Here is a 12803-nt window from a genome sequence, read left to right on the forward strand (position 1 = left end):
CCTATATAAACAACCTGTAACAAGCACTCCGGGTCCCAGGGCCAACTTAGAGCTTGGGACCCTAGCGCGCTAGTAATAAATAACTCTCTGCTGTGAATCTCGTGTCGGTGATCCTTCGCGGCGACCCCTGCCCAGGAGGGAATCGACAGTTCGGTTCCAACACAGCCTACCTGGGCAACAGATCGATATTCTGTATCAGATAAAAATAAAATAAAAATAAAAATTATTCTGGCACAGTGGCGAATGCCTATAGTCCCAGCTACTTGGGAGGCTGAAGCGGGAGGATCACTTGAGCCTGGGAGGTGGAAGCTTCAACGAGCCATGATTGCACCACTGCACTGCAGTCTGGCCAACAGAGCGTGACCCTATCTCAGAATAAGACCCGGGTATGGTAGCCCATGTTTGTAATTCCAGCACTCTGGGAGGCCGAGGCAGGCAAATTGCTTGAGGCCAAGAGTTTAAGACCAGCCTGGGCAACAAGGCAAAAACCCATCTCTACAAAAAAAATAGAAAAATTAGCGAGGCATAGTGGCACATGCCTGTAGTCCCAGCTGCTCAGGAAGTTGACATGGAAGGATCCCAAGCCAGGGAGGTCATGGCTGCAGTGAGCCGTGGTAATGTTACTACACTGCAGCCTGAGCGACAGAGTGAGACCCTGTCTTAATTAAAAAAAAAAAAAGACCGAGGGGAGGAAGTGGTTGGGGGGCCACTGCTGCTAAAAGAAAGGAGAGGTTGCCAGGCAGGTAAAATACTTGACATCAGCTCCATAGCTCCATCAGGAAGCATTTGCTCCTACCTATGCCCCTATCTCCTAGTGGTTATGGCTCTTCAGTGAAGTGCCACCTCTGGGACTCCTTGACCCTAAAAGTCAACTCCCCAGGCGGGCGTGGAACCCACCTAGTCATTTGTCAACAAACTTGGTGCTCAGCCTCATGCTTGTGACCCAACGATGTGAAACTCCACCCTACACCTCTGGGATTTTAAAAAATTTTTTTGGCAGAGCCTTGCTCTGCCGCCCAGGCTGGAGTGCAGTGGCGCAGTCTTGGCTCACTGCAACCTCCGCCTCCCAGGTTCAAGCGATTCTCTGGCTTCAGCCTCCCAAGTAGCTGGGATTATAGGCGCCCGCCACCACATCCCGCTATTTTTTATATTTTTAGTAGAGACGGGGTTTCACCATGTTGGCCAAGCTGGTCTCAAACTCCTGACCTCAGGTGATCCATCTGTCTCAGCCTCCCAAAGTGCTAGGATTACAGGCTTGAGCCACCATGCCCAGCCTCCTGGGGCTTTCTTCCTGGGCTCACCCCTGCTCACAAAGAACAGCCAGGAGAGAGCTAAGCCCACTCATTGGTAGGCCAGGAGAAAGGAGGTGCTGGAGAGAATTCTTAGAAGAAGACTCACTGGGGACTGGTTATTTTGTTCATTGGAGAAACAGGGGTCCCAGGATTCTGAAAGCAAGTTAGTACCAAGGCTGGCACTAAAACCCAGAGGTCTTGGCCCACTAACCTGGCCTCAGATTGAGAGAGAAGGTCAGAGAGATCTAAAGCACATTTATTGCCAGGCACGATGGCTCACACCTGTAATCCCAGCACTTTGGGAGGCTGAGAGGACCACTTGAGGGCAGGAGTTCAAGACCAGCCTGGGCAACAAAGCGAGAATCAAATTCTATAAAACATTTAAAAATGCACCGAGCAGCCAGGCACGGTGTCTCACACCTGTAATCCCAGCACTTTGGGAGGCCGAGGCGGGTGGATCACGAGGTCAGGAGATCAAGACCATCCTGGCTAAGATGGTGAAACCTCATCTCTACTAAAAATACAAAGAATTAGCTGGGTGTGGTGGCGGGCACCTGTAGTCCCAGCTACTAGGGAGGCTGAGGCAGGAGAATGTCGTGAACCCGGGGAGGCAGAGCTTGCAGTGAGCTGAGATCGCACCACTGCATTCCAGTATGGGCGACAGAGCAGAGACTCTGTCTCAAAAAAAAAAAATGCACCAAGCATGGTGGCACATGCCTGTAGTCCCAGGTACTCAGGAAGCTGAGGCAGAGGATCCCTTGAGTTGGGAAGTTTGAGGTTACAGGGAGCCAAGATCTACACTCCAACCTGGGTGACAAAGCACAACCCTGCCTCAAAATTAAATACATAAATTAAGCACGCTTATTTATTTTACTGTTTTATTTTATTATTATATATATATATATATTTGAGATGGGGTTTTACCATGCTGCCAGGCTTGTCTCGAACCCCTAAGCTCAAGTGATCTGCCAGCCTTGGCCTCCCAAAGTGCTGGGATTGCAGACATGAGCCACTGCGCCAGGCCTATTTGTGTATTTATTTATTTTAGAGACAAACTCTCTCTCTGTCTCCCAGGCTGGAGTGCAGTGGCTCAATCACAGCTCACTGCAGCCTCAACCGCCCTGGGCTCAGGTGATCCTCCCACCTCAGCCTCCCGAGTAGGAGGCTGTGTGCACTTATTTGTCCAGCCATCCTCACACCCAGCTTGTGCCAAGCCTGAGACACAAGCTATCTGGAGCTCACATGGCATGGAGGTTAAGAGCACAGACTGGCCGGGTGCAGTAGCTCACGCCTGTAATCCCAGCACTTTGGGAGGCCAATGCGGGCAGATCACAAGGTCAGGAGTTCGAGACCAGCCTGACCAACATGGAGAAACCCCTTATCTACTAAAAATACAAAAATTAGCCGGGCGTGGTGGTGCGCACCTGTAATCCCAGCTACTTAGGAGGCTGAGGCAGGAGAATCACTTAAACCTGGGGGACGGAGGTTGCAGTGAGTGAAGATTGACTGTGCCACTGCACTGCAGCCTAGGTGACAGAGCCAGACTCCGTCTCAAAAACAAAAAGAGCACAGACCATCCGGGCCCAAAAGAAGCACCCAGCCTGCTATGTATCTTTGCTGGGTGGCTTGGGGCAAATAACCACCCTGGGCCTCAGTTAACTTTTCAGTGAAGTGGGGATCACCATGGTGTCCCCTTCATGGGATCCCTGTGAGGAACTAAGAGAAATAAGGTGCTTAGAAGAGTCAGCTCTGACTCTGCCATTTTGTTTTTTTTTTATTTATTTTTAATTTTTATTTCATTTTTTTTAGACGGAGTCTCACTCTGTTGCCAGGCTGGAGCGCAGTCGTGCGATTTCAGCTCACTGCAAACTCCATCTCCTGGGTTCAAGCGATTATCCTGCCTCAGCCTCCCGAGCAGAGACAGGGGTTCACCATATTGGCCAGGCTCGTCTCGAACTCCTGAACTCAAGTGATCCACCAGCTCCAGCCTCCCAAAGTGCTGGGATTACAGGCGTCACCCACGGCGCCCTGCCTTGGCTCTGCCATTTTGTAACTCAGTGAGTCACTTCATCTCTCTGCTTCAGTTTCCTATTGCCCAGGGCGCTGCATTGCTTATATGAGACAATATTCGCAGTGCACTTAGATCAGTGCTTGGCACATGGTAAACACTGACTACATGTATTAATAGTATCAAAGCGGGTGGATCACGAGGTCAGAAGTTTGAGACCAGCCTGACCAACATGGTGAAACCCTGTCTCTACCAAAAATACAAAAATTAGCCGGGCGTGGTGGCGCGCGCCTGTAATCTCAGCTGCTCAGGAGGAGGCTGAGGTGGGAGAATCGCTTGAACCCAGGAGGCGAAGGTTGCAGTGAGCCGAGATCGCACCACTGCCCTCCAGCCTGGGCGACAAAGCGAGACTCCGTCTCAAATAAATAAATAAATAAATAAATAAATAAATAAATAAAAAGTATCATAACTAAGACTTGAACGCGGAGAGATAACAGCCTCTGATACTTGAAACCTAGTCCTTCTGGGGAGGAAAGCCCAGGTGTGGCAGGTAGAAGGGAGGGCGAGCCCAGGTGGTCCTCTTGCTAGGGCAAGAAGCCCCGAAGCACCTGCCTCCAGCTGAGCAGCTCGGCGCCTACTGGCCTGGAAGGAACTTGGGCCCAGGCTGGCGCTCAGTGGCACCCCCTCCCCCAGGCCTCCCGCTTCCCGCCCTCACCCCGCCCAGCGGCACGGCCTCAGCAGCTCCCCCTGGGCAGCCCAAAGAATGCGAAGAGGTAGGTGGGGGCAGGGAGGAGGGCGAGCCGCCGGGGAGAGACAAAGGGCCCGAGTCTGAGCGAGAGACACAAAGACGCGAGGAGGCTGGGGAGATAGGGGAAGTGGGACAAGGACGCGGGGAGGGACCAGGTCCGAAGGCCTGACTGGAGCCCAGCCCCACCCAGCTCGGCCGGGCCACCGCAGCGCGGGGGCCGGTCTCTGCTGCCCCCTGGCGGGTGGCTGCGGTGAGAAGGCGGTACGGAGCAGGTGTGGGAGGGGAGGACCAGGGCGCGCAGGGAGGGAAGGACGCAGAGAACAGAGCAGGGACGGAGAGATAGCGAGAGAGACTCGCACGCAGAGATAAGAGACGCCGAGAGGGAGACACAGAGACAGAGACAGGGACAGAGAGACACAGATAGAGACAGAGAGAGACACACAGACAGAGACAGAGAAGCACAGAGATAGAGAGGCGCAGAGATAGAGACGGAGAGAGAAACACAAGAGACAGAGAGGCACAGAGACAGTCAAAGGACGGAAAGAGACATAGGGACCAAGTGACCCAGAAACAATGACAGACAGGCCGGTGCGGTGGCTCATGCCTGTAATCCCAGCATCTTGGGAGACCGAGACGGGAGGATCGCTTGAGGCCAGCCTCAGCAACACAGTGAGACCCACCCGCTGTCCCCCGTCCCGTCTCTTTTATTTAAAAAAAGGAAGAGAAAGAAAGAAAGAAGGAAGGAAAGAAAAGAAAGAAAGAGTGACCGATAAAGGAAGACCAGAAAGAGAGCGATACCGAAGCATGAGGACCGAAAGACCCAGAGAGGCAAAAATAAGGGGACAGAGAGGAAGACCCAAAGAGAGGGAGAGACACAAAGACACCTAAGAGAGACAGAGAAATCCAGAAAGAAACGAGTGCAGCGACACCTAGAGTCCAGGGCAAAGATTAGAAACGCACGAGGGTACGGGAGACAGGCTCAGAGCGATGGGCGCGACCTGCGGGGAGGTCGCACAACCAGGACGTGGTGGGGTCAGGACCGTAAGGCCCCACGTGCGTCAGGCAACTGTGGTGAGAGGAGCCGGGCAGGCAAGAAAGGGCAAGATTCGAACTGTGGGCAGAACTGAGGCCAGGACGGACTGAGCTAAGAGACCGGGCGAACTAAGGCTAGGGCGAGGGGCGGGGCTGGTGGGGGCGGGGCTTCGCGGGGGCGGAGTCGGCTGGAAGGTCCTAAGGGGGCGTGGCAAGACCTTGGCGAGGCGGCCTGCAGGCTGGGGGCAGGGGGCGGGGCGCGGGACCTACTCCGGAGCAGAGGGGGCGTGGCTAGACCTTAGGGGGCGTGGCTTATCGCTGGGAGCAGACAGAGACAGAATTCTGTGGCAGGGGCGACCTTAGAATCCTGGGGAGGAGCGAGAATGGAATCCCGTGGAGGAACAGGCGTGGAATCCAGGGGGCGGGTCAGAACGCCAGGAGGGGGCGGGGCCGGAGCCGGGGTCGACTCGGCTCGGGGGAGCAGCGGGTAGATCCTGTGACGTCAGCGGGTTCGAACCGCCGGAGCTGAGCGAGGGGCCGGGGGTGCCGAGCCGGGCGGGAGAGCTGGGCCGGGAGAGCAGAACAGGGAGGCTAGAGCGCGGCGGGAACCGGCCCGGAGCCGGAGCCGGAGCCCCACAGGCACCTACTCGCCCGCCCAGCCTATCGGCCCCCACAGAGTGGCCCGCGGGCCTCCGCCCGGGCCCAGTCCCCTCCCGGGCCCTCCATGGCCCGGGCCGTTGCCCTCCTGCCGTCGAGATCGCCGCCGACGCCGCTGCTGTGGCCGCTGCTGCTGCTGCTGCTCCGGAAAACCGGTGAGACGAGCGGACGGCCCCCTGCCCCCGCGCGGACCCCCTCCTCCCTTACCTTCCGAATTGGGGAAGCCGAGCACCTTCCCCGCCCACCCCCGGCTCCCCGAGCCCCCTCTCCCGTGTCCCCTTCCTGGCTGGCCCCCCCGACTCCGACCCCCTACATGTCCGATTCTCTCGAGGAGACTCTGACCCCTCCTCTCTGCATCTCTCTCACCACCACCCCCATCCTTCTTAATCCAACTGCCCATCCTACGCCGGCTTGTCTGTCCCCCTCCCCCTTTCTCGGATTCCCGCGCCGAAAGAGTTAAATCCGAGGAAGGCCTGGCGCCCCCTCCCCACCCCGCGCCGAGCAGTTCACCCCGGATCTGGGTCTCTATCTCCTCTACCCGTCTCAGGAATGTGGGGAATGTTCCCCCCACCTCCCGCAGTAGGGTCTGGAGGAAGAGGCGAGACCACCCCCTCCCCCATTTTTCCTTCTTCTCGGCTTGGGCGTCTGAGGCCCGGAGAGAACTGAGGACAAGGGGACCTGATTCGGGTCCCTTGGAGGGCGAAGGATAAGAGTTCTAGCGACTTAGTGGGAAGGGCCTGAGCTCGGAGCTCCAACCCCAAACCTCAGGGAGTTGGGGGCTCTGACTCCGTGGACTCCAGAAAAATCAGGGGCCAGGGGCTCCGTCTTCTGGGTCCCTGGTAGAATGGAGGCTAGGCGCTACGTCTAACTGGGATATAGGTAAAACTGGGGGCGAGAGAGGATCAAACTTGTAGATTCTGGATTTAATTGTGGGCAGGGGGCTTCGTTTTCTGGGTTCCCGGCAGAACTGGGGGGACAGGAGACTCGATCTCGTGAGCTTCAGACTTAATTGTGGGCAGAGGAACGTCTTCTGAGATCCAAATAGAAGTGCGAGCTGCGGTTCCCGTCTCTTGGGCTCCAGATATGATCAAGGGTCGAAGGCTCTGTCTTGAGGCTGGAGTCTCAGTCGCCTGAGTCCCGGATAGAACGGGAGGCCCCGAGTCCCATAGGCTGCGAGCCCCCTCCCTTTCCCTGTGAATGGTCGGGGGCGACGGAGACGTCGCCGGGGAAGTTTTCCTGGTTTCACTCTCGCCGAGCCAGGGAGGGGCGGGGCGGGCGCTCCTGGCTCCGTGTTCCGGACTCCCGGTTTCGGGACCTTATCTATCTTCTGGTGGCGCCTTTGTCCTCAGAGCCGTAGCAGGAGGTGGACGAGTGGAGCCGCCGCCCTTATCCCCCCCCCCCCGCCCCCCCCCCCGTCCCTCCCACTGGGATGCCTTGGACCCCCTGGCGTCCTTCCATCCACCCCATTAGGGGAGGAGAGCGGCCCCCCTGGGGAGGGAGGGGCTGGGAGGGAACCCTTGAAAGAGGCACTGGCCCCGCCCCTTGCAGGTGACCCGGCTGTGTATTCCCAGCGACAAACTCTGGGATGCTAGACTTTCCCGAGGGTTTGCGCAGAAAAGAGCTCAGGGGGTGCCGGGCGCGGTGGCTCAAGCCTGTAATCCCAGCACTTTGGGAGGCCGACACGGGCGGATCACGAGGTCAGGAGATCGAAACCATCCTGGCTAACACGGTGAAACCCCGTCTCTATTAAGAAATACAAAAAACTAGCCGGGCGAGGTGGCGGGCGCCTGTAGTCCCAGCTACTCGGGAGGCTGAGGCAGGAGAATGGCGTGAACCCGGGAGGCAGAGCTTGCAGTGAGCTGAGATCCGGCCACTGCACTCCAGCCTGGGCGACATAGCAAGACTCCGTCTCAAAAAAAAAAAAAAAAAAAAAAAGCTCAGGGGGATCTTGGGGGAACCCCGGCCACCTCTCTGGCCTCATTTCCCCCAGGATGGCTCTCACTGGCCTCCCAGCTTTGACCCAGAGCTGGGGACTCCCCGTCAATCCCCTGCCTCTCCCTTCAGGCAGAAATAGAGAGGTAAGATCAGAACTGGCACCTCTGGGTGAATTCTCCGAACCCACCAGACCCTGAACCTACTGTTGGCTTGGTGCATGATCTCACGGAAGGCTCCAGCTTGCCCTGGGAGACAGGTCCTGTTTCTGTTTCCATCTTACAGATGAGGAAACAGGCTCAGCAAAGGCAAGCTGGCTTCTCAAGGTCTCACAGCAGGTCCCGGGGAAGCCCGGCTCCGGTTCTTCAGAGCCCCTCACTGGGTGGGCTCCAGGAAGTGCCTCTGAGTTTCCATTTCCTCCCTGGTAAAAAAAACTGAGATAACAATCCGTTCCCTGCGGACCATCCGGAAGGCTCCAAGGCCCCACTGATTCCCTGTGAAAGCTCTTAGCACCTGGGGAAGGAGCTATCGACCTTTTTCCTGACCACCCCCCCCATCCTTCGCCTCTGTGGTCTGCTGGCTGGCTGACTGGCACGTGCTCACTCCAAATCTCTCTCTCCCCTCCTCCTCGCTGTTTTCCTCATTCCCTCACTTTCTTTCCCCCTCTTCATCTCTCTTCGTTTCTCACCCTCTCTTTCTCCATCCCTCTCCAAGCTCTTTCTCTCTTCCCCTCCATCTCTCTCTCTCCTCTCCATCCTTCTCTGTATACCTCTCTAGCTGCACTGCCTTCACCGCTTGGCCTCCTCAAGGAATGTGGGTGCACCACCTGGGCCCCCAGCTGGGCCGGCTCCCCTCCCCCAGCTTCCTTCCCTGCCCATCCATGTGTCCATGTCCGCCAGGCAGCCCCATGTAGTGGAGGGGGAGGGGAGCAGAGGGACAGCAGCCTGGCTGTCTCCTCTCATTAGGGAAGGGGGACTGGGCAGAGAAGTGGGGGGGTGGGTATATAGAGAGGCTGGAGCTACAAGGATGGTGACAGAGGCCAGTAGAGGGAAGCGGTCAGACACAGATTTAGGAATGGGGTCAGAAACACATCTAGGAATGGAACCGGAGGATGGAGGGGAGGTGAAATACCATCACAGGATGAGGCGGAAAGACACTGGAATGGGACTGGGACAGAGGAGGGTGGGGGAAGGGAGATAGACATAGATACCAGATGAAGGCAGGGACAACAAAAGGAAAGGGGTTTGGTGACAGGCAGGGAGCCCCAAAGACTCCAGCTGTGGAAGAGCAGAGGTGCCGTGACCCAGGGAGGTCAGTGTACAGGGGGCCTCAAGGCCAGCGATATGTGGGGGCCACAGGGAGTGATGAACACAGGAGGGACAGGGAGCTGGGGACAAGGAGCTGGGCACATGGGCCAGCTCCCCCGCCCCTGCCTGGGATGCTGTTACATTTTTAATGTCCCAGCAATGCTGACAAATGGAGCAGGAAGGGGAGGAGAAGTGGGGGCCCAGCGAGATGGGTCAGGCTGTGAGAAGGTGTGGGGAGACAGGGCACTGGAGACCCCGGAGGCAGGGAGACCCCACGGTCAGAGACAGAAACAGACACTCTTAGAGACGTAGACCAGAAGTCTTGGGAGAGGAGAGCCCCAGGAATCAAGGCAGAGAGCCAGGTTCCAGAGATAGGGAGACCCAGACAGAGAAAGAGACCAGAAATGTCAGACATACAGAGGAAAGAGGAAGAGAGTCACTAAGGGGGACGGGGTATCTTCTTGGGCTAATGAAAATGTTCTATAATTGCTCGAGTGTTGGATGGCCAACTCTGAATATACAAAAGCCACTGAACTGTACACTTTAAATGGGTAGATTGTATAGTATGGGAATAATGTCTTAATAAAGCCATTACAAAGAGACAGAGAATATGAGAGGCACAGAGCGGAGACCAGAGACTCTGGGAGACACGGATAAGAGTGACAGAGGCCAGGCACAGTGGCTCATACCAGTAATTCCAGCACTTTGGGAGGCTGACGCAGGAGAATCTCTGAACCGAGTTCAAGGCTGCAGTGAGCCCTGATTGCACTACTGCATTCCAGCCTGGGCCACAGAGCAAGATGCTGTCTCAAAAGAGAAAACAGTAACAGAGATCCCAAGAGAGACCCTGGGAATTCGAGACACAGAGGGACAGGGACCCTAAGAACTAGACACAGAGAGAGAGAGAAGAGACCCTGGAAGACACAGATAAGAGACGCTAAGAGACAGCAGGGAGACCATTAAAAGACTTTCAAGGGCCGGGCGCGGTGGCTCAAGCCTGTAATCCCAGCACTTTGGGAGGCCGAGACGGGCGGATCACGAGGTCAGGAGATCGAGACCATCCTGGCTAACACGGTGAAACCCCGTCTCTACTAAAATACAAAAAAAAATTAGCCAGGCGAGGTGGCAGGCGCCTGTACTCCCAGCTACTCGGGAGGCTGAGGCAGGAGAATGGCGTGAACCCGGGAGGCGGGGCTTGCAGTGAGCTGAGATCCGGCCACTGCACTCCAGCCTGGGCAACAGAGCTAGACTCCGTCTCAAAAAAAAAAAAAAAAAAAAAAGACTTTCAAGAAGCCGGGCACGGTGGCAGACACAGAGATAGAAGAGACCCTGGAAGACACAGATAAGAGACAGCAGGGAGACCATTAAAAGACTTTCAAGAAGCCGGGCACGGTGGCTTGCGCCTGTAATCCCAGCACTCTAGGAAGCCCAGGCAGGTGGATCACTTGAGCTCAGGAGTTCAAGACCAGCCTGGGCAACATGGCGAAATTCTGTCTCTGCAAAAAGTTTAAAAGTTAGCCAAAGGTGATGGTGTGCGCCTATAGTCCCAGCTACTTGGAAGGCTGAAGTGGGAGGATCCGCATGAGCCAGGAAGGTTGAAGCTGCAGTGAGCTGAGATCACACCACTGTACTCCACCCTGGGCAACAAAGCAGGATCCTATCTCAAAAAACAAAACAAAACACACAGATTAGAGGCCAGGGGGCAGCTGCAGAAATCCAGGCGCAGACAGCCCTACATCCTGGCTGCTACAGCCGCTGCTCACCCCCCAAACCAGCTCCCGGATTTCCGCTGTGGGGGGTGGGCACTGTGATTAATGCAATTAATTAACTAACAAGGTAGCTGAGGCAGCAGCTGAGGCCAGTACTCAAAGCCTCTGGCCTTCAAGGGTCTGCTCTAGTCCCAACGCGCCTTGCCATAGGAAGGTGGGTCGCTGTGCTTTATAGATCTGTGGGGGAAGCCAGGCCCTGGGGAGCCAGCCACGCAGGAGTCCAAGAGCCCAACTTCTCCTCCCATAGACCCAGGTGTCCAGCCTCAGGCCCCGCCTCCCTCAGACCCAGGAGCCCAGGTCCCAGCCCTTCCTCTCGCAGACCCAGGAGTCCAGGCCCCCATCCCTCCTCCCTCAGACCCAGGAATCCAGGCCTGCATCCCTCCTCCCTCAGACCCAGGAGTCCAGGCCTGCATCCCTCCTCCCTCAGACCCAGGAGTCCAGGCCCCCAGCCCCTCCTCCCTCCGACCCAGGAGTCCAGGCCCCCATGCCTCCTCCCTCAGACCCAGGAGTCCAGGCCACCATCCCTCCTCCCTCAGACCCAGGAGTCTAGGCCCCAGCCCCTCCTCCCTGAGACCCAGGAGTCCAGGCCACCATCTCTCCTCCCTCAGACCCAGGGGTCCAGCTTCAGTCCCCTCCTCCCTCAGACCCAGGAGTCTAGGCCTCTAGCTCCTCCTCCCTCAGACCCAGGAATCCAGGCGCCCAGCCCCCTCCTTTCTCAGGCCCGGGAGTCCAAGCCCCCAGCCTCTCCTCCAGGGTTCCATAAGTCACTCTGCACCCTCCTCGCTGCCTTGGCCTACCCACCTATGGATCTCGGGGTCTCAAGCTGTGTCTGTCCCCATAGTTCTCCCATGGGCTCACACCACGCCCTGGACAGCCTCCACTCTGCCACCACAGGAAGCCTGCGGGTGCAGTCCACAGGGAGAGGAAGTGTATCTGGGGACCCAGCTCACACCTCATGAAGCTGTCACCAGTCTGGCTTGCCCAGTGACACTGAGGGAGGCTGGTGTTCCCATGGCCACAGTCCCCCAGCTATGGTGCTGGCCATGTCCTGGCCAAGTTCACGGCACAGCCCCTGCCTAGCAGTGTGCTGGACGGTGGGGGCTCACTCCAGGCCGGCCATCCTCCTGGCTGTATCTCCCTTGCCCCCACCTGACACACAGAGCGTCTGGGCAGCGGCCCTCACCCCTGTCCCCCTTACCTCTACAGCCTGTCAGCCTCCAAGTCCCTACCCTCCCAGCTTCTCCCTGTCACCCTCACCGCTGGTCCCGCTCTCCCATTCCAAGTTCTGAGTGTCTCCAGTCTAGCCCTCCTCCATCCCCATAGCCCCTGCCCTGATCCTGGCGCCTCTTCCCCCAGACCCCTGCCCCACTGAGGGCTCTTTCTCTTTTTTTTTTTTTTCTTTGAGACGAGAGTCTCACTCTGTTGCCCAAGCTGGCAAGTGTCTCACTGTCTCACTCTGTCATCCAAGCTGGTACAGTGACACCATCTCAGCTCACTGCAACCTCCGCCTCCCGGGTTCAAGCGATTCTCGTGCCTCAGCCTCCCAAGTAGTTGGGATTACAGGTTGGTGTCACACTGCCCAGCTAATTTCTGTATTTTTAGTAGAGACGGGCTTTTACTGTGTTGCCCAGGCTGGTCTCCTGAGCTCAGGTGAGCCACTGCACCCGGCCTGTAGGGTTTTTTCTTTCTTTCTTTTTTTTTTTTTTTTTTTTTTGAGACATGGTAGCGGGCACCTGTAATCCCAGCTACTTAGGAGGCTAAGGCAGGAGACGCAGACAGAGCAACACTCTGTCTCAAAAAAAAAAAGAAAAGAAAAAACACAGAAAAGACTTGGGCTTGTTTCCTGAGGGCTCTGTGCAGAGGAGGGCGTGTTCTGCTGCAGTTTCTAGCGGGATCCCTCTGGCTGTGCATAGGAACAGACCACAAGGACAACTGCAGTCCTCCAGGTGGGAAGTGGCAGTGGATTAGACCAGGGCAGGGACTGGGGAGGCGTCAGAGGTGGTCTAAATAGATAAATTTCAAAAAAAGGAGGTGTCAGGGTTTCCTGATAGATTGCTT

The 12803-nt window shown here is 56.7% G+C and overlaps 2 protein-coding genes across 33 annotated transcripts in view; both read left to right on the plus strand.

Moving 5' to 3' along the window:
• APOE (apolipoprotein E) overlaps positions 1-12803 on the plus strand; it is a 125782-nt gene that overhangs the window by 56419 nt on the left and 56560 nt on the right. The window contains exon 1 of one of the 31 annotated variants that reach the window (XM_050772152.1): positions 703-706. The exons of 17 other annotated variants lie outside the window; for them this stretch is intronic. The gene's annotated coding sequence lies outside the window, so the exon portion shown is untranslated. 13 more of the 31 variants (XM_050772155.1, XM_050772183.1, XM_050772160.1 and 10 more) reach the window with 13 other exon arrangements.
• The window catches only part of NECTIN2 (nectin cell adhesion molecule 2), a 43012-nt gene continuing 35760 nt past the window's right edge, over positions 5552-12803 (plus strand). Inside the window, exon 1 of one of the 2 annotated variants that reach the window (XM_050772205.1) lies at positions 5552-5892. In XM_050772205.1, coding sequence (XP_050628162.1) covers positions 5805-5892 — 88 coding nt within the window. In that variant the 5' untranslated portion in view covers positions 5552-5804. The remainder of the gene's footprint in view (positions 5893-12803) is intronic. The other variant, XM_050772204.1, reaches the window with a different exon arrangement.

The sequence above is a fragment of the Macaca thibetana genome, chromosome 19 (assembly GCF_024542745.1).
Source record: "Macaca thibetana thibetana isolate TM-01 chromosome 19, ASM2454274v1, whole genome shotgun sequence".
In the NCBI taxonomy this organism is placed as follows: Eukaryota; Metazoa; Chordata; class Mammalia; order Primates; family Cercopithecidae; genus Macaca; species Macaca thibetana.